Consider the following 22,934-nt stretch of genomic DNA (forward strand, 5'->3'; position numbering starts at 1 on the left):
AAGCCAACTATCTGCCTCAGATCACTTTTTTCCTAATTTCTCTCCACTAACAGCCAAAATGGCTTAGCTCATGGGTAACAAAATTCTGGAAAGCTTGTTTTGCAGAAATTTTTTACAGCTCCACATTTTGGGAGCAAAAATACCAAATTTGGAATACCTTTGTGCCAGGCATATACATTTTGCCACCCCATGAAAATCCATCCACAATATTTCAGCATCCACAAAAATGACAGCTAGAATATGCACGTGTCTGGAGCTACTCAAAAAGGGAAAAAAGGAATTTCAGAATTTCTTTAGATTAAAGAAAAAATTCAGGATTTAATCAGACTACCACGTAGGACAATTAATGCGGGGGGGGGGGGGGGGGGAATTACAAAAAAAATCACAGCTAGGTGAGAGAGAACAAAGAAAGGCTTTATTAAATAAAGCTCCCACTTCACACTGTATCCTTAATGGCAAGTCCTTATTCGCAGGCATATTTCAGGTGACCTAGCGACTCTGCGGTGCAGGCAACTCTGCATGGACCCTTCCAGTTCCTAGGAGGCTTTTGGTCCTCCACTGAGGCCTGGCTCGCTGCTTCCTTTTTTTAACCGTCTTTTCAACGTCTCTCCATTCACTTGGCTGCCAACACCGAGTTCTCCAGAGACAAACCCCTTGGCCATGGCCTTGGCGATGGTCCAACACAGAGGGACCATGAGTCAGACCTGAGATCACTCATACCAAAAAAAGCACTGGGGAGCATGAAGAGGCATTCAGGAGAATTTAGGACTCACTGGACACAGAAATTCAAACTGGGATGCAATCACTGAGCAAAATGATGGGAATGCAAGGAGGTTGGGAGAGATGTATCAGATGACAAGCTGCAAAGGGAATGGGGGAAATATGAAAATAAAATAAATCTTGGGCAGGAAGAGTGAAAACTTGGAAAGAACTTGTGATAAGCCCAAATTGAGGGAGTAGGGACCCGCATGACAAATAAACTATAAAAGTATTTTTTCATGCAACAGTTAGCAGATGTGTCGAATTCCTCCTAATGCCAGAATTTTACATGAACTCTAGAAAAGACTGAACAAAAACTTAGATTCACCACAAGCTAGCAAACACAAACTGCAATAGGTTCAGGAGATCCCTGGACATGAAAAATGACTCTGAAGCTTATAGTTAAACATCTAGAAATTTTTCAAACACTTCCGCAGCTTTGTCTTTCTACCCACATTTGACTATATGCACACTCACAAAACAGGACAAGTGTTTTAAGCATCCTAACAGCATGCCAAGCTAAGTGCCACTGATGTGGACATAAGAGGAAGCAGAGAGAACCGCTGCTGTTCTGCCCTGGGAAAATGGAGGCAGTATAAGGTACAAACCCTTGACAGAGCTATTAAATGGTTTTGAGAGTCATTACAAGCAGAGCTACACTGAAACACGTACACACTAAACCAAGATCCCCAAATTCCGTTGCAGTTTACTCTTTTTGGAAAGTGAAAGATTTTACATACATAAAAGAAGCCTCAATGTTAAAAGAGCATTAAGGTTAAAAATAATCTAGCATTCCATTTAGAAAATTGACAGAGAAAGTTGCCTGCAATCTTCAGCTTGGCCTCTTTGCGTGTATGCCTTAGAGCATGAAAATATTATGTGTCATATTTTATCTAAAAAAAAAAAAAAAAATCTATGCCTCATTCAAATCATGGATGAATGGATCAATCAGGATTATGCAATGAAGGATAACACAGCTTGACCTGTTCCTGCCTTATTTATTGCATCATCTATAACGTGCACAGCGTATGAGGCATGAGATGGTTAAAAAAAAGTAGAAGAAAGAATTAGCTCACAAATTCAGGTAAATAGGTTTTAGGCATTATACTGGATCACCCTCCTACCTCTATCACAGAGGTTCTACAAGATGCTAGATACTTTCTTTTTAAAACTGGAGGACAGGAAGTCAGTGGTAACACATTTTTCCAGGTATCACCAAATGAGGTATTCATTTACTTTTAGAATAGAAAAAACCACATTATTCATAGTGGAGGCTTCTCTCATCCCTTCTTTCTGCTAGCTATCACTAGCCCTTCAACAGTTCAACAATGAGTAAAAGACTAAGAGAGTAGTAACAGCTGTGGAGTGATACTGCTTCATATATCTTAAAGAGCAGCACATAGACCATCTGATCTCTACTGCTCCACTTGCACTTACAGTTGCTTTCAAGACAGAAAATGCTAAACATTCTGAAAAAAAGTGCCCAAATATTTCATGCTGTATTCCTAAAGTTAGCAGGTACTTCTAGGTACATATCTATGTCTACACCCTTCCCTCACCTCGGTTCCTCATCTGTAAAGTGGGAAAAATATCATCTCCTTACCTCCTACAGCTGTGACAATACTTGAGCACCACACAAAATTCCATGGGCAAGGGGAATCACTTTGTTTTCCAAGTGGGACATAATACAACAGACACAACATGGAGCCTTCTACTGAAACAAGGACAATGTGTAACATTATGTAAACACTCCTCCAGTGAGCATGATGTACTCAATACAGAATGTAGGATGGAAAAATAACATGAGATCATGTAATCAAAGATGAGACAAGGATCTCACAGACAGATCATAACAAATTAAGAGCAAGACCAATGTCTAATATTACAAACACAAGCAGAACAGCATCACAGCATAGAAGTTTGTTTAAATACAAGTCTAACGAGGTGTCAATGCCTTGATTACCTTAGAACCCAAATGTCTATAGTGTACTTAAAGCTGCTCAATTTTGAGATTCGAGTTATAGTAAATTAGAAATAAGATAAAGAACACAGAACAAAAGAAATTTAATTCTAGAACAGATGTTGATGTACTACACATACACTACAAATTATTTAAAAAAAAATCTTAGTTTAATGTATTAAGACTACCATGGATAATTAAGAACTGTGTGCACTTTAAATGTTAGACATTTAACTAAAAAAAATTTGATTTATAGGTGGAAAAGAGGTAATAAGCACATTATAACTGCGCTTTTTTGAATAAATTTTTACTCACAATAGGAACTGTTATCAAATTGTATATGAGTGAGACCTCTCCAGTCAGCTAGTCCAAACCCACATTAACTATGATGAATTACATGTTGTAATTTCCATAAGGTTACCTGCTCTCCATGAGAACCTCTCTACTGAGATTTAGAAACGCACCTTTAGGTAACCTGCTCTGTACACCAAATGGTATTAAAAGAAAAGCTGAATCTAATTAACTTAAAAATCATTGCTTCTCTTGCTATTAGCATAGCAAATATTTCTCAGTCACAGTAACCATGCAATGCATTCCTTTTATCACTTGCTGCTAACTTTTATTTTAACTCCTCACTACTTTTGTTCACACTGTTGTTATTTTCAGGTTGGGCTGTATCACACAGTTGCAAAATAGAACAACAGCAGTTTGTGCACAAGTGGTTATTTCTCAACAACACACTATTATCTTTGTGCTGCCTGACCTAACTAGCTACCAATTGATTTCTGGTTCAGGTTTAAGGTGTTGGTTTTGACTTACGTAGTCATAAAGAGTCTTTGGGAAATTTAGGAGTCTCTGGTAGAAGAACTCTGATGAACCTTGCTGCAGTCATTTTAGAAATTATCCTTCCACTTGTCCTCCTGTAAAACACACTGCTCAAACTCCAACTCAGACAGCAATGCATCTATCAAGCACAGCAAGTTTTGCTTAGAATCTGGGTTGGGTTTTTGATTTTTTGTTGTTGTTCTTGTTCAGCAATAGAATTGAAGAAAGCATAATGACTCAAAAACCCCTGAGTTCGGTCTTCAAGTATTTTTAAAGTAAAACAAGAAAAAGCAAATACAAGATTCACAGTTCTTTGGAGGCGTTGATACTATCACCCTTTTGTTCATAAATGCAAGGGTTACAGAACTCAAGAAGTGCAAGATCAAGGGTCTGGGTTTTCTGTTCAAGGAAACTAAAATCCAATTCTTTCACCTTGCAGTAAAGTGCTTCCACCACCATAACAGAATATTGCAGCGCTGGGTGTTCCTGAAGCTCTACAGAATTGTTTAAACATCTGCAACAGAATCGCCTGAGAAACCTAACTTAACTTAGACTGTGGTAGGTGATCCCATTTTACATTTGTTTCATCAACCATTGATCACAGATTTAAACCAAGGCCTCACACAATTGTTTCTTTAATTCTAGGTTATAAAATCATTCTAAAAGGAGTTTTCCCCCAGTGTAGGCATGTACTTGCACTACTGTAAAATATGTTCTTTTAAAACACTAAAAAGCCCTGTGCCAATATTTATCTCAGCTTTGGCACAGTTTATTCCTGTTTAGCTTTAATGAAAAATAATTTCTGTCAAATTGAAATGCAACTGCAATAAAGTATAAATTCAGGTTCCTGCATCAACTTAATCAAACCAGTTTTGTGTTACGTTGTTAACGAGGATCAGCACTCTCAGTTTCCATACCAGCTCTTGAAGAGACAGAACAACAAGACTGTCACAAACTGTTGAAACAGTTTTAAAAGAAAAAAAAAATTGAATTTTTGAATACTACTTCAACCCCGTACCCATCTCATCATTCACACCAACGTAGCTCCAGGTAGCACAGGTCCTGAACATAAACTGTGAGAGAAAGTGAAGAATTTTTACCTTCCTTTTCCTCTAACAGGTTACCATATGCGTGCAATGGTTTGTTAGTGTGAGTTTTTTGTTTTAACTTTCATTATCTCTTTTGAAGGATCAAGTGTTTCCATTTGAAGATGTGGCAAAATACAACAAACATCTTCAAGGAATTACCAGGGATTTGGGGAAAACTATGAACCCTATCTTAAGACAACAACAATTTGAGTTATGCATTGTTAAAAGTAAGCCTGTCAGCTACTCACTTGTTCCATGGTTGTAAAGGTTGTCTGAAGAAAAGAATTGCTTACACATTATCAGGGAGAGCACAAATCGGGAGAAATATTCACTAATGAGCAAACGGCATTTACTGACTGGTGCAATTTTAAGTGCAGCAACATAATTCTTTTCCCCTTGGTTAGGAATATCAAACTACAAACAAACACCTGGGGACATATTTAGAGGGCCATGCCCTTAAGCACAAGCTTAGCCTTCTCCTTCTCTCAAGTCCTAGACCTTTACATAACAGTGAGAAAGGAAGAGGAAATTTGCTGACCAGATGTGGATGAAGGAATGCACTGTAACCCACCCCAGGATCCGATTCTCAAGAACTATGGATCCTTTCTGATCTTGCAGCAAGGAAAACAGATCAATCTTTTACCCTTCATTCTCAGTGGCACCCAGTTAGGGAAATGCCAGCATTTTGACAGCACGCTCTACTTTTTAGTTTATATTCAATAGTGCCTTAAGCATTTTTGTTACCTTTTTAATATTTCCTCCTTCATTTTTGTTTCCAAATTGAGGAGTGTGAAAATACAGCCAGAAAAAGCACTTAACAGTGGACACACGCTATTCTTACATTTTTCTTAGCAACCCACTTATCATTACTATACCTTCCTATACATGTACGCTTTTCAACTTACTCTCCTGGGTGTATTGAGTTGACTTTCCATTTTATCATTTGTAATGACTCAAAAGTGGGGGTTTTTTGTTTGGTTGGTTTTACCAAAAATAAGCTAAGTTCTTATTAAAAAAAAATTTTATTTTATTTATGTCTTCCTTTTTAAAAAAAAAATATACTGTTCTGAAATCTTTTCTACACTTCATTTGTATGAGAATCACTGTATTCAATTGCTCTATGAGTGTTGTTAATCAAAATAACGGGTTACAATATCCTATCCAGGTTCTCTCCAGCTTGCAAATACTTTGAGAATATAATGTTTTTCTTGTCTACAATACTGCATTCAATAAGTCTTTATTAAAAGTAGTAAACAGGCTCTTTGTTACCTACATTTTGTATTCTCACTGTGCTTCTGCAAGATAGACTGTCAAAGGCTGCAGATCACATAACTAGGATGACTAAATAAAAGTAGTATTTACTTAGAAAGGAAATATCTATAGAAAACTTTAAACTCTATTACGACCCTAAACCATCTCTGAGTCATATATTTGGAAAGACAGAATTTTACACCTTACACCAAACAGAGGTTAATATGTCCATCTCAGTTCCTTCTGAACACCAGATTTCTGAAAAGTGTAGGAATCAACAAGCATGCCTGGCTGCTTGATAAGATGGCAGCTGAGCTCCCTCATTATTGTCTGGAAAGCAACAGAATATGTTAAAGGCATTACCTCTTAAGGGAAGAGTCCATTTACAGTTACGGCAAGCAGAACGCAAGTTACCCCCAGAGTTATCTCAAACCTGTGAAGACTAGGAACTGCCACACAATTTATGTCTCACTGGGAGAGAGCTCTCAACTTTTATTTATATGGTTCTCACCCTTCTCATTTTCAACAGCAACAGAAACAACAACTCTTTGCAAGACCCCAGCAGGGAAAGAGCCCCACAAGAATAAGAAATGGCTGTTTGAAGCCACTGGAGATCTCATTGATGGACATTCTACTTCAAGAGAGAAATGCCATAAATTAACTCCCATTGTTTTTTATCTAGGCAGTGAAATATTATCTGTCCAATTCTCTATTACAGTGAAATAATTTCCAGACACACTGTTCCAATGGATAAAAGTTCTAAAAAAATCGTAACTATTAAGGCACATAAATTGCATTTACGTAATTATGCTGAATAAAGGCACGTAAAGAAATTGCATTTATGTAATTACACCGAATAGGTTTTCCTTATTTGTACCTCAACACATGTTAAGAGGAGACAGAGAACTTCTCCCATAAAGTCAGCAATCTAATTTCCTATTTTATATATTTGATCACAATCTCATAATCTGCGTTTCTTAATCCGTATTTCATAGCATAGGATACATCACAGTAAACACTCAGATTATATATTAATCATCTTAAGAATCCTACCTTATACAAAAGGGAAGGAGAAAAGAGAAATGTGTTTGCAAGAATATCTTGCCATTCAGTCACTAAGAAGTAGCAAACAAAAACACTAAGCCTAACAAATGGTGACAAATGGTGTTCCTCTGCAACTGTTACAGTACAGATTTTGGTATGTAAACAGCAGACCTCCTTTTTGCCAGACAAACAAGACAATCTACCATATACAAGAAGGTGAGTTTATAACATTTAATACATTTCCATATTTGACAGAAAGATTTGCCCCAAAGCCAGTCTTCCAAAAAAGTATTCATAATATAAGCGTACGCTTCACTAGTCCTTTAAAAAACATTCTGAATAGCCCATCTGACCTACAAATGTAGAGAGCAGGCATAAAGGGATTACTCCAAAAATTCTTTCCAGCTCTACCAATAACACTGCTAAAGTTTATGACCTTAGTCCCTACTAGGCCATCAATGATTAATACATTTCTTCACTTCCTGGAGAGAATTGTCTACCTGTCCATACCCATATCCTCAAGGAAACAACCAGAACTCCACCACCAAGATGAAGCTAACACTGGAATTTCAAACCAAAGGTCCACTCATGCCAAGCGTTACACATTTCCACCCAACACTTAAATCATTCATCTTTAATTAGAAGAGAACTACTATTTGATTATTTACCAGTTATTCCAATAAATCATTAAAAATAACATTGAAGTTAATTCTTTCAGAAATGTGGCACACTGCATCAAGACAAATGGTTCGTCTCAATATATCAAAGTAGAACCACCTAAAGACCACAGAAAAATCTATCCAGTAGATACGATGCAGAGACCTTCTACAACACTTCCCAGAACCTTCCCTTTGTCTCTGTAAACTTAAGCTCATCGTAGGCTTAAATCAGAGGCCAACTCGAAGAATTCCTTTTCTCCCAAGAAGCTGCTACCTCTCATTTCTCTCAGTCTGAAGTCACAGATTGTTCACTCATGTTGCTCCACACCTTTCCTCACCTGTTTGTGTATGAACAGGAGCGGAAAGAACAATTTATAGCCCAAAACCCTGGTATGCTTCCATCTCTCTGAACCCCACCTGCTTGGATTTATTGAAGTTACTTACATCTCAAGTCCCATACAGTAGGCACAAGGCAGACACTGGAGGAGAACTGCAGGGAAATTAAGCCAAGACAACACCTACTGTCCCTCAGTTTCACCTGAAACTCACCAGCTGTAGCTGTCCCAGTGACCCAAACAGCAGCAACATCTGTTCCTTCTCTCAAGACACCAACTAGTCTAAATCTGAACATGTTCATACTAGTATCCAGAATAGGATGGCTGCATTTCAGCTTTCTTTTCAGAACGGTCCTTGGCCTATGTTAACTGGTAAAGCTTTAGTGAATATAGACCAAAAGCATGACAGGAACCAGCCTAATAATTTAACGGTATACATAATCACTGTCCTAGGCTCAGAAATCTTCCCATTATATACAGAAATACTGTCAACATCATCTTCATTCTCAGCACACGGAGCCCACCGTGGCTCACTTAACGGGCTCCTGCAGACTACGTGGCTATTCATTTCACCATTGCAAAAATTAAGTAGAACTACTGAATGTCTTCAAAATTAATTTCTAATCAACAAGAATTTCTGAAAGTTAAGACACAATAATTATAATTTCATGTTACCACCTGATATCATCACAGGGCTGTGGTTTAAGCCATCTGGATACACTTACTACCTACTTTTATAGTTTACACACACACAAAAAAACCTGTGAGTTCTTTGAGTTTATAATGATTGTTCCTGGAATAACAGTAACAGTCTTATTATCATCCATATGTACCCTCATCAAATCCACTTTTAACATAGCTTTTCCCTGGCAAATGTACATGGGTATGTACGTGCATTCTCACACATGTAAATGTACATGCTCTGCCAGTCAAGAATAATGCGGAAATAAAGGCTTTTAAAGAAATTAAGAACAATTATCAAATACAGCAGTGAGCCTCTAACGCTCCTGAATGCAATCTATTTAAAGCATGACAGATAAGCAGGTGGCATAGAAGAAAAGAAATTTACAAAAACTCCCCCCTCACCAAATAGAACATGAATGTACTGGAAGAAAAACAGTGCCATCTACTGACAACATCTGTTTAACTCATAAATGACGTCTCCCCATGGCCTGATTTTGTATCAGTTTCTCTACGCAAAACTGTCATAATCTAAAACTACAGAGAGCATCCCTTGAACCAGATTGTGGCACAGAACTGTGAAATCATATACATTTTGTTATAGTACTATTCGTTTCAAAAATTTGCATGTTTAACTCCAAGCACCACAAGAGCTGTAAATGATTACCAGAAGTTATCTAGTCCTTCTACTTCCTTCAAGACTTTACCTCTGCCATCCATGATGTACTTTGGACCAACCTGATTTTAAGTATCTCCAGTGAAGTATATTTATACCTTCTTCCTACACAGCCTATTCCAGTACGTATCTCTGCTTTTAGAAAATTTTGCTAGCACTCAAACCAAACGTTTTTCTGACGTTTAAGGTCTGTATTTCTAATCCTGCTAAAACTGCGTTCTCCCATTCCTTTTCAACAGCCTTTTACACATGGCTTCCCCTCCTTCCCAGCCTTATTTGCCTAACAATGCCAATTTGTCAGTCATTCCCTATTATCACAATTTACAGACTATCGTTCTTTGTCTGGTGTCCTTTAAACTCAATCCAGTTTGCCCACACCATTATCTAAAAGCAAGCCACAAAACTGGACACAATAATCCATCTTGGCTTCTCTGATAAGAGATGGAAAATTAGTCCACATACGCTGTGTTCAATGACAGGTTATAAAGATCATGAAGCCCAGCTAAGGTTTATATCTAGAAAACCTACTACTGTTTCCTTAACTGTGCAACTTCTTTTCCAAGGAAAAAGATGTATCAGACTTTTCTGTTCTTACGTAGTTAACATTATCGTTATTTATCTCCCTATCTTTGCATGCTTAAGTTGTCAAAGCAACTTTTTTTTGGACATTATCCTCAGTAGCCACGAACATTTCTGACATCATCTTGTTTCTCGAATTCTTTGAGGCATCCTAGGATGAAATTTTTAGCATAAAAGAAGTCTATGGTCAACAATGATAAAAAAAAGGTAGTCTTTCACACAATAGATTTCACCTATATATTAAGAAGTTGAGCCACAGCTAAAAAATGTGTCATCAATAAGCCCTTTAAAATTCGTGCAAGTTAAGTTGGCTATGTAGGTAAGAACATATTTTCAATACTGTTGCATCCACTTGGTCTATAAAAGACTCATTTTAATTTCTCCAAAGACTTGCATTATTTTCAGATCTGTTTAAGAAAACTGATCAAACTTCTGTTTTTAATATTGATTCCTCTCCATGAAGTGGGAACCGCCTCATCAAAGAAAAACAACGCTCAGGAGTAGTATCTCTTTTCCAAGTTTCATGAGAACCTGCAGTCTTCCAGAAAGGCGGACTGTTAGGGCTTATCAATACAAGGAACTGCACTAGTATCACTACATAAGTACATTATTTTTCACCTGGTTATTTTAGACTGACTTCTTCGGTAGGTAACGCACAATCTTTGAATCCAACTTAGTTTAAAACACGTTCCAAATGCCATAAATTAAAACCAAATGACTTTCTTTGCATCTCTGAAAAATGAGAAGTTGCTGCTCCTCCCAGCAAGCCTTCTGGTCACTTCAATGCAGGAATAGCAACCTCCCTCCCTGACTTCAGAGGCAAACTTACCCTCTACCAAGCCAGGACAAAATCAACAAGAGTGTGAATAATTTCTAACAAAACTCTTGCCTAGCAGCTATGATTTGGCTATTTAAGTGTGACAATTATAGGAAAAGTGTGTTTTAAAAATTTTAAAGCAAGCAGAACATGAAAATAGACACTAGCTGGTTATTTTTCACTATGAACAGTGTCAGGTCAAAACATTTCCAAGGAAAAGCTGCAGTCAGTGGCAAAACAACAACCACTAGTGATGATGTTCTGGGCAGAGTGTGCTCAATGCCTTACAGGCAGCTGATATGATTTTGTTATCAAGCACTGGAGAAGACCACTCAGTGCAAAGTCAGAGTCGAAGTGAAAGGAGTGAAGTTTGACAGAAGCATTAATTTTCCTCATGCTGCCAATTTTTGCAGGCTACGTGGAATTTTTTGTGGAAACCAGTAAAGCAGTTAAATGTCCACACTTGTTGGGGTTTTTTGGGGTTGTGCTTTTTTGAGGTTTTTTTTTTGTTGTTGTTTGGGTGGGTTTTTTTTGTTTGGGTGGTTTTTTTTCCTCCCCTCTTACGGCACAGTAACCCGCGCGTTCCCCGCCGTACCTCATGTGCAGTATCCCGATGAGGGTGGCGGCCAGCTCGGCGGACATCCTGCCCATGATGCAGCAGCGGCTGAGGCGGGCGAGCAGGGGCGCGGGCAGGCAGGGCAGGAAGTACACCAGCTGCACCAGCCGCCGCTGGGCCTCCGCCGGCAGCAGCACCAGGGTGCCATCTAGCGGGTCTGCGGCACACGGGCGGGGTCACCACGCGCGCCAGTCCCCCCACCACCCCCCGACACGCGCGCCCCCCCCCCCCCCGCCCCCGTGGCTGCCTAACAAGAGGGCAGCCTAAGCACCCCCCGCCGAACCCCCACAAGAGTCCTTGCAGGGCCCCCGCTCTAACTGCCCGTATGGAGCTGAGAGCCAGAGCGCAACAGGGAAAAAGGGGGGAAGAAAAGGAAATGGGGACACACACACAGAAAGGGCGCGCGCGCGCGCACACGCACACACAGAAGGGGGACACACGGACACACACACACACAGAAGGGGGACACACGGACACAGACAGAATGGGGGGACACACGGACACAGACAGAATGGGGGGACACACGGACACAGACAGAATGGGGGGACACACGGACACAGACAGAATGGGGGGACACACGGACACAGACAGAATGGGGGGACACACGGACACACACACACACACAGAAAGGGGACACACACACACACACACACAGAAAGGGGACACACACACACACAGAAAGGGGACACACACACACACAGAAAGGGGACACACACACACACACACACAGAAAGGGGACACACACACACACACACACAGAAAGGGGACACACACACACACACACACAGAAAGGGGACACACACACACACACACACAGAAAGGGGACACACACACACACACACACAGAAAGGGGACACACACACACACACACACAGAAAGGGGACACACACACACACACACACAGAAAGGGGACGCACACACACACACACAGAAAGGGGACGCACACACACAGAAAGGGAACACACAGACACACACACGGAAAGGGGACACACACACACACGGAAAGGGGACACACACACACACGGAAAGGGGACACACACACACACGGAAAGGGGACGCACACACACACGGAAAGGGGACGCACACACACGGAAAGGGGACGCACACACACGGAAAGGGGACGCACACACACACAGAAAGGGGACGCACACACACACAGAAAGGGGACGCACACACACACAGAAAGGGGACGCACACACACACAGAAAGGGGACGCACACACACACAGAAAGGGGACGCACACACACACAGAAAGGGGACGCACACACACACAGAAAGGGGACGCACACACACACACACAGAAAGGGGACGCACACACACACACACAGAAAGGGGACACACACACACACACAGAAAGGGGACACACACACACACACACAGAAAGGGGACACACACACACACACACAGAAAGGGGACACACACACACACACACAGAAAGGGGACACACACACACACACACAGAAAGGGGACACACACACACACACACAGAAAGGGGACACACACACACACACGGAAAGGGGACACACACACACACGGAAAGGGGACACACACACACACACAGAAAGGGGACACACACACACACACAGAAAGGGGACACACACACACACACACAGAAAGGGGACACACACACACACACACAGAAAGGGGACACACACACACACACACAGAAAGGGGACACACACACACACACACAGAAAGGGGACACACACACACACACGGAAAGGGGACACACACACACACACGGAAAGGGGACACACACACACACGGAAAGGGGACACACACACACACGGAAAGGGGACACACACACACACGGAAAGGGGACACACACACACACACGGAAAGGGGACACACACACACACACACACAGAAAGGGGACACACACACACACACACACAGAAAGGGGACACACACACACACACACAGAAAGGGGACACACACACACACACACAGAAAGGGGACACACACACACACACAGAAAGGGGACACACACACACACACAGAAAGGGGACACACACACACACACACAGAAAGGGGACACACACACACACACACACAGAAAGGGGACACACACACACACAGAAAGGGGACACACACACACACACACAGAAAGGGGACACACACACACACACACAGAAAGGGGACACACACACACACACACAGAAAGGGGACACACACACACACACACAGAAAGGGGACACACACACACACACGGAAAGGGGACACACACACACACACACGGAAAGGGGACGCACACACACACGGAAAGGGGACGCACACACACACGGAAAGGGGACGCACACACACACGGAAAGGGGACGCACACACACGGAAAGGGGACGCACACACACGGAAAGGGGACGCACACACACGGAAAGGGGACGCACACACACGGAAAGGGGACGCACACACACACAGAAAGGGGACGCACACACACACAGAAAGGGGACGCACACACACACAGAAAGGGGACGCACACACACACAGAAAGGGGACGCACACACACACAGAAAGGGGACGCACACACACACACACACACAGAAAGGGGACGCACACACACACACACAGAAAGGGGACGCACACACACACACAGAAAGGGGACGCACACACACACACACAGAAAGGGGACGCACACACACACAGAAAGGGGACACACACACACAGAAAGGGAACACACAGACACACACACGGAAAGGGGACACACACACACACGGAAAGGGGACACACACACACACGGAAAGGGGACACACACACACACGGAAAGGGGACACACACACACACACGGAAAGGGGACACACACACACGGAAAGGGGACACACACACGGAAAGGGGACACACACACGGAAAGGGGACACACACACACACGGAAAGGGGACACACACACACACGGAAAGGGGACACACACACACAGAAAGGGGACACACACACACACACGGAAAGGGGACACACACACACACACACGGAAAGGGGACACACACACACACACGGAAAGGGGACACACACACACACGGAAAGGGGACACACACACACACGGAAAGGGGACACACACACACACGGAAAGGGGACACACACACACACGGAAAGGGGACACACGGACACACACGGAAAGGGGACACACGGACACACACGGAAAGGGGACACACACATACACACACGGAAAGGGGACACACACATACACACACGGAAAGGGGACACACACGGACACACACGGAAAGGGGACACACACGGACACACACGGAAAGGGGACACACACGGACACACACGGAAAGGGGACACACACGGACACACACGGAAAGGGGACACACACGGACACACACAGAAAGGGGACACACACACACACAGAAAGGGGACACACACACACACAGAAAGGGGACACACACAGAAAGGGGACACACACAGAAAGGGGACACACACAGAAAGGGGACACACACAGAAAGGGGACACACACACACACACACAGAAAGGGGACACACACACACACACACAGAAAGGGGACACACACACACACACACAGAAAGGGGACACACACACACACACAGAAAGGGGACACACACACACACACAGAAAGGGGACACACACACACACGGAAAGGGGACACACACACACACACGGAAAGGGGACACACACACACACACGGAAAGGGGACACACACACACACACGGAAAGGGGACACACACACACACGGAAAGGGGACGCACACACACACGGAAAGGGGACGCACACACACACAGAAAGGGGACACACACACACAGAAAGGGGACACACACACACAGAAAGGGGACACACACACACAGAAAGGGGACACACACACACAGAAAGGGGACACACACACACACACGGAAAGGGGACACACACACACACACGGAAAGGGGACACACACACACACACGGAAAGGGGACACACACACACACACGGAAAGGGGACACACACACACACGGAAAGGGGACACACACACACACACGGAAAGGGGACACACACACACGGAAAGGGGACACACACACACACACACGGAAAGGGGACACACACACACACACGGAAAGGGGACACACACACACACACGGAAAGGGGACACACACACACACACGGAAAGGGGACACACACACACACACAGAAAGGGGACACACACACACACACACAGAAAGGGGACACACACACACACACACAGAAAGGGGACACACACACACACACACAGAAAGGGGACACACACACACAGAAAGGGGACACACACACACACAGAAAGGGGACACACACACACACAGAAAGGGGACACACACACACACACACAGAAAGGGGACACACACACACACACACAGAAAGGGGACACACACACACACACAGAAAGGGGACACACACACACACACGGAAAGGGGACACACACACACACGGAAAGGGGACACACACACACACACGGAAAGGGGACACACACACACACGGAAAGGGGACACACACACACACGGAAAGGGGACACACACACACACACGGAAAGGGGACACACACACACGGAAAGGGGACACACGGACACACACGGAAATGGGACACACACGGACACACACGGAAAGGGGACACACACGGACACACACGGAAAGGGGACACACACGGACACACACGGAAAGGGGACACACACGGACACACACGGAAAGGGGACACACACACACACACAGAAAGGGGACACACACACACAGAAAGGGGACACACACACACACACAGAAAGGGGACACACACACACACACAGAAAGGGGACACACACACACACGGAAAGGGGACACACACACACACGGAAAGGGGACACACACACACACGGAAAGGGGACACACACACGGAAAGGGGACACACACACGGAAAGGGGACACACACACACACAGGGGACACACACACACACAGGGGACACACACACACACAGGGGACACACACACACACAGGGGACACACACACACACAGGGGACACACACACACAGGGGACACACACACACAGGGGACACACACACACGGAAAGGGGACACACACACACGGAAAGGGGACACACACACACGGAAAGGGGACACACACACACACGGAAAGGGGACACACACACACACGGAAAGGGGACACACACACACGGAAAGGGGACACACACACACACACGGAAAGGGGACACACACACACACACGGAAAGGGGACACACACACACACACGGAAAGGGGACACACACACACACGGAAAGGGGACACACACACACACACGGAAAGGGGACACACACACACACACACAGAAAGGGGACACACACACACACACACAGAAAGGGGACACACACACACACACAGAAAGGGGACACACACACACACACAGAAAGGGGACACACACACACACACAGAAAGGGGACACACACACACACACAGAAAGGGGACACACACACACACACACAGAAAGGGGACACACACACACACACACACAGAAAGGGGACACACACACACACACAGAAAGGGGACACACACACACACACACAGAAAGGGGACACACACACACACACACAGAAAGGGGACACACACACACACACAGAAAGGGGACACACACACACACACGGAAAGGGGACACACACACACACACAGAAAGGGGACACACACACACACACACAGAAAGGGGACACACACACACACACACAGAAAGGGGACACACACACACACACGGAAAGGGGACACACACACACACACAGAAAGGGGACACACACACACACACACACAGAAAGGGGACACACACACAGAAAGGGGGGAGGGCCAAAAAGAAAGGGGGGAGGGCCAAAAAGAAAGGCAATACAGAGTGGATTTAATGAAAACTGAAGCTTATAGTCTATCAGATTAGTTCAAGTTAGCAGAATTTTAAAGATTTCACTAGCCTTTAGGAAAGGACACACACAGTTCATTTCAACCTTCATTATACGGGACTGAACCATTCTCCACCCCTACTCCCCCCCGCCCCAGAGACTTTACATGTGGAAACACCAGTATTTTCCACATATTGCCACTTCCCTGCAAAGCGATGGAGAAAATTCATTACGCTGTAGTGTATAAGTCTTACCATATATCCGAGCAGCAGTGGCTTGTAAACTTTGTAGTAATTCCTTGTTCGAACGAGAGGCAGCAGAATGAATGATATCAATCAGCTGATTGGAAAGCTCAGGGTTTCTCAAGCCAAGCAGAGCAAGTTGCTGAGGTAAACCAGCCAACCAACGAGACAAAACTTTACTTCGACTTCTACAGAAAGAGGCAAAATTAGTCGGGGGGGAAGGGGGGGGTTGGGGACAACAACAAACCAAACCACCAAAAACCCTACAAACTTCCTCCTTCTGGTCTTGACTAAGTTGCTTTAATGTCAGGTACAATTAAATTACAATAAACTGCAGTACTGTGATTTGCTGAGACTATTTCACCAAAAGTCCTGAGCACACTGATGTACTACTACAGTTACATCGGAAGTATTTATTTGATCTATAGGTTCTGCACTGCATATTTTCAACTCTTTGGGAAAGTATTTGTGTGGACAGACCATAAGCTGGCAAAGTAACATTTCCATTTATCAGTAGTTTTATCAGTTTGTATTTAATGAGTTATGAGTCAGGCTACAAAGCCATGAGACTACTACACCCTCACAATACCACCGATCCCCCCAATCAAGCTACTACTCTTTACACTAGACTTTCAAATCCAATTCTACCTTTGCTGATGTCTTGCTTGTCAATTCAGATACCTCTTAAAGCAGAATGAAAAACTAGAACTGGTCAAACACAGCACCGAACAACCTTATTAATGACGTACATTGTGTCAGACACTCTCCCGCTGCCCATGCGGCCATTCGTCACAGGCAGCTGTCATGCTGGTAAGGCATGATTGGCTCTTACCTACTACCTTGGTTCCTGATTATCTGCTTGTCCTTTACATGTTCATGTATGAATTCCAAGCAAAGGGCTGCCTGATCTTTCCAGGGACCAAACCAAGGCTCATCAGCCTGAAATTCCCCAGATTGTCTTCAAGATGGGTTAATAGCAGTCTTTTTCCAGTCATGCAGAACCTCCCGCAGTCACCATGGTTTTTCATGGATGACAAACAATGACCTCACCGTCACGAGACAACTTTCTCAGCACCCTCAGGTACATCCCTGCCTATCTATCTGGCCCCTGGACTTCACTACATTCAGCTGATGTGATTCTTCACTTGTCAAATTTAAGGAGGCTTTTTACATAAGATCTTGCTTGTTCTGCTGCAATGTCTAGCTTTCTACTGACTCTACCCAGAGCCTCAAACAAGCACAACTGAGGTGTTTCGGCCAATTCAAACCTGAGTGGAAGGAATCCATAGCTTAGGTTGCCCCTGCAGATCTTACAATCTGGGCTTTCTTGAGCATAAGTAACTACAAATAAAGTCAACTGAATAACGTATCAAATCATCTTGTTCACGGACTACAATGCTTCCATATATCTTCTGCTACAGCTTAGTACCTTTAAAAATTACACTTGTTTTCCCCACCACCTTAGTACACAGGCAGCATATAGAAGGAGAAAGATCAGTCACAGGATTATGGTTTGCAACTGTTCGGTTGAATTTTTAAAAAGTCTGTTAGTCACCAACTGCACCGGATTTTTGTTTTGTACAAATACACCTCTTCCCTCTCCTACCATACCCTCAGGTAATACAATTCTTTTGGTTTATTTCTCACTTCCTCTGCTCAGGTAATGCTTCTGAACTACATGCCACCAGAAAGTTTCTATTGGCAACACTCCTGTTTGCTGTGACTGTCATGAATGGTAACATGAAGTTTAGCTTCAAGAGAGCTCTGGGGAACTCTCTAAGCAGACTCCCTCCAGTTTTACCACTCCTGCTGTTGTCACCTATGTACTGTATCCCACTGTACACACTCCTATTCTTTAAGTGAGATGCCATCTTTTATACCAAATCCAGATTGCATTATCTGCCTTTTAAAGATAATAGTCAAAGTTCTTACTATCTGTATTTTCACACACCAGTTCTCTCAAGTCTCTGGAATAAAATTTACCTAATCCTCCTCTTTTGCATCTGTTTGACAGCATTGAACTCACTTTTGTTTACAGCACTGGTGTTTTCATATCTGAGGACTCTGACCATGCCTTGTGTTTGACATGAATTATAATAATCTTTATTGAAAAATGTGACAAGATATTATTTCTATTGAAGGACAAGCTGAATTCATCCTCATTTCAGACCCACTTCTCTTATCCTATAGTGTGATGGTTAAGAAGCTTTTGCTATTTTCACATCCTATAAAAAAAAAAGAAATTCAACCTGACATTTAGGAATTGCTATTTCTAACACACTCGTCAGAAAAACAAGAATGAAACCAGTTTGCTTATCAATTCCTTTCTTTCCATTCCCTGTTAGTGCTGTTTATCACAAACACCCCCTAAAAGCTGGTCAGGAAATAGCAATAAAAAACTTGGACAAGCCTATGACAAATCTTCATTTGTATTTATGACTTGATTCTCCAAACCTCCCTCTCCATTCCAATCACTTGGCCTGCTCATACCAGGAAACTTCACTAATTGGGTTTTTTCTTTCCTTTCAACATCTTTGTTGTTGAATTTTAAAACTTGACAACCTCCATTACAGATCTGCTCTTATTTATCCATTCTAGCTCAAACTGAAACAATCTTATAGGCCAATCCTATCTTTTGTTGGCTACAATTTCTATGACACTCTGGTTTATCAAATCAAGTATCATTTATAAACCAAAAGCATTTAATCAGCTTACTACTAAAGTGATGATTACATCAAAGAAGCTGCTGAGTATAAACGAAGTTCAAAGTAGGTCTTTGAAGCTGTCAACAAGAGTAGCATAATGACGACAAAAATTATTCAGTTTTTGAAATACCTGGCAAAATTCCTCACCAAAACCTTTTTTAAGGAAACCAAGTACCCATGGCATAAGAGGGAAGGGCCTTGCATAGAGAGATTAATTGTGTTAACAGTAGGAAGAGCCTGCAGAAGAGAGAACTGAAGTGGGTGAGTTGGAAGTAGGCTCAGTAGAGGTCTCAAATCACTTGACATGCAAATGGTGGATGGGATTAAAATGTTTGCTTTCTCTTCCCACAGAAGTGGGTGCTGGTATGAAATGAAGCTAGAAGGAGCCAGGATCAAAGAAATCAGAAGAAAGTTGGGTGTCAGACAGCTGACCATTGTCACTCCTCACCAGAGGATGCTGCTGTTGCTCTTGCTTTAGACTGGTCCAAGGAATGACCATGAAAGCTCATGAAAGAGACACCCACTGAATGATACTAAACACACAGAAGCTCTGTGCAGTGAGGAAGTACAGGCTTCAAATGGTTGGAAGCTTAGAGTACTATGGAAAAGTAATTCTTGCCTTCTTCCTATAGCATCTCACATAGGTCAGTGCTGAAGGCTAAATAGCCTTTTAATTCTCTGCTAGTATATATATGCATATACACACACACATATGCTGTATATCCATATATGCACACAATGACTATGCATGTAGCGATTAGGGGTGAAGAAAACTAACATCAAGACCAAAATATTAATTCTGAACCTTGTAATACATCAATCAAGTTTTCTTTCACAGGGCAATGGGTCAAAAGCTCCTACCCTAGCCTTTGGATCAGATCCACCTAAAAAATAAAGAGCTCCACTTAAATGTCCTTGGAAAATGTTCCAGCATGAATTCTGCTCCTCTTAGACCGCTCTTAACAAGCTTCTGAGGGAAAAAAAAAAACAAAAAACCACCCACACTAAAAAATGAGGAAAGCAGTCAGAGGACCACTGAAGAAGCTATGACGTCAAACAATGGAATGACATGAGCGTTATCCAGGATCTACTGCATAGTCCACATCTTGAGGAAATTAAAAACCCCACTGTTTCTAAAGGAAAGAAATGGATCGGTACAGTGCACAAATACTATGTCATCTTAAAATGTATTGTCAGACATAAGTGCACTTACCGTTTTTGCAAAGAATTTTTGAGATTGCACTCTTCTGTTAACAAAAAAGGCACAATTCCATGTAGAAGACTAAGAGGAACTGCAGGAAAAATACTGCTATTTATGATGTCTAAAGATAGAAAGTTAAAGCTTTCTAGATATTTAGGTGATCACATCAAACTGGATGAGATGCTCAAGACTTCCAGGAAAGTACAGAAAACAGTGGTTATGTAACTTCAGGGAAATTAGTATGAAAAAAGATCTCTCCTTCACCCCAAGTGAAAAGAGGAGGAAAATGGGATATTCCTAAGCCTTCTTCCTGTCTATCTTTCAAATTCCCTATACTTTTTATAATGTTCATAGGGTAGTGTTAGGTATTTCTGGCTGTAGATCTAATTACATGTACTTGGGCCTTACCACAACATAAGATTTAACAAAGCAAGGAGTTGCAGAAGAGAATTTCCCCAAAGCTTGACTCTGCTAATGAATACCAGTACTTCTGGGGGCCCTGAGGTTTGATTTTTATCTAGTAACAGAAACAGGTATCATGGATATGATCTTATATCCCTTTACAGTTCTCAAATGAGGTAGGATTGATGCAGTCTGTGTTTAAGGATTTTATGTAGCTGGAACCAGGTGACTTGGCTGAAAAATACCTTCTGGAAAAGTTAAAACTTGGACACAATTTGGGCAAATCTTATGATGAAAAAGCATAATAACAGCAATACAGAGAATGTCCTCCTACTTGAAGCAAGTCAGGTTTCTATTAGATGCATGAAACTGGGAACCCAAAAGGACAAGAGCATTTTCTTAAATCTAGTCTCTTTTGAACAACACACCCAAAACAATAAAAGAGTACTTTTCTTGAAGAAAATAAGTATAGAAAGCTAGACAGGCACTACAGAACCACCAAAGGCACTACGTCACAAGTCCATGACCTCAGTGTGAAGTAATGGAAACGCTCCATGGCTATAGCTGCACAATCTTGACACATCTACTGACTACCACAGAGCCAGTAACAATGAGCTTGCAGTAGCGTACTTCAAGTTAAATTTTAAATTATGAAGATATATCTAGTACTTGCGCTAAGAAAAAAAGACAGCTGAACTAATACATATCTCAATCTCACAGAGAACCTAAACTTTCAAATTGCAGCAACACAGTGCCAAAACAGATTCAGAATGAAGTCTTATAACATGCACATAGAAATTCAGTATTCTAACTTCTGAAATACACACACTCTGCTGAAATTAAAAAGAATATGCAAATGTTTTTTACCTGATTCTTTGAGTCCTCAAATCTTCTTTTTGGTAAACTCTGCTAAAAAATTTCAAAAGCAATGTACGAACTGGAAAGAGGAGATTCCTTTGCTGGTATAGTGTATATACTGCTTTTATCAAGGGTTCTGTTGCCACTAGAAAGAAAATATATGAAAATCTGAAGTAGTGCTTCTTCATTTTCTGATTTTGTACATACACACATACACAGAAGAGCTATAATCTGTATCTGCAACTATCTACATTTAACTTCAGGTGGAAGTACCAAAATGTTTTAAAACAACTACTGGATAGATTTCTAAACCATTGAAACACCTTCTTCTGTAGCTGGTGACAGAGCCACACAAAAGAATAGAGACAACATGCAAGTGAAAACTTCAGAATTTCTTGACAAGGCAGTACACAGGTTTTGAGGTAGCTGAGAACCAATAAGC

General features: G+C 42.6%; 1 protein-coding gene across 1 annotated transcript in view; it reads right to left on the reverse strand.

Annotated features, from left to right (window-relative positions):
* The window catches only part of TEX10 (testis expressed 10), a 64,566-nt gene that overhangs the window by 22,054 nt on the left and 19,578 nt on the right, over positions 1-22,934 (reverse strand). The window contains exons 8-10 of the mRNA XM_074823776.1: positions 22,502-22,637; positions 17,339-17,514; positions 11,270-11,447 (exon numbers count right to left, since the gene is read on the reverse strand). Of these exons, the coding sequence (XP_074679877.1) occupies positions 11,270-11,447; positions 17,339-17,514; positions 22,502-22,637 (490 nt within the window). The remainder of the gene's footprint in view (positions 1-11,269; positions 11,448-17,338; positions 17,515-22,501; positions 22,638-22,934) is intronic.

Source organism: Strix aluco, chromosome 1, assembly GCF_031877795.1.
Source record: "Strix aluco isolate bStrAlu1 chromosome 1, bStrAlu1.hap1, whole genome shotgun sequence".
NCBI classification, from domain to species: domain Eukaryota; kingdom Metazoa; phylum Chordata; class Aves; order Strigiformes; family Strigidae; genus Strix; species Strix aluco.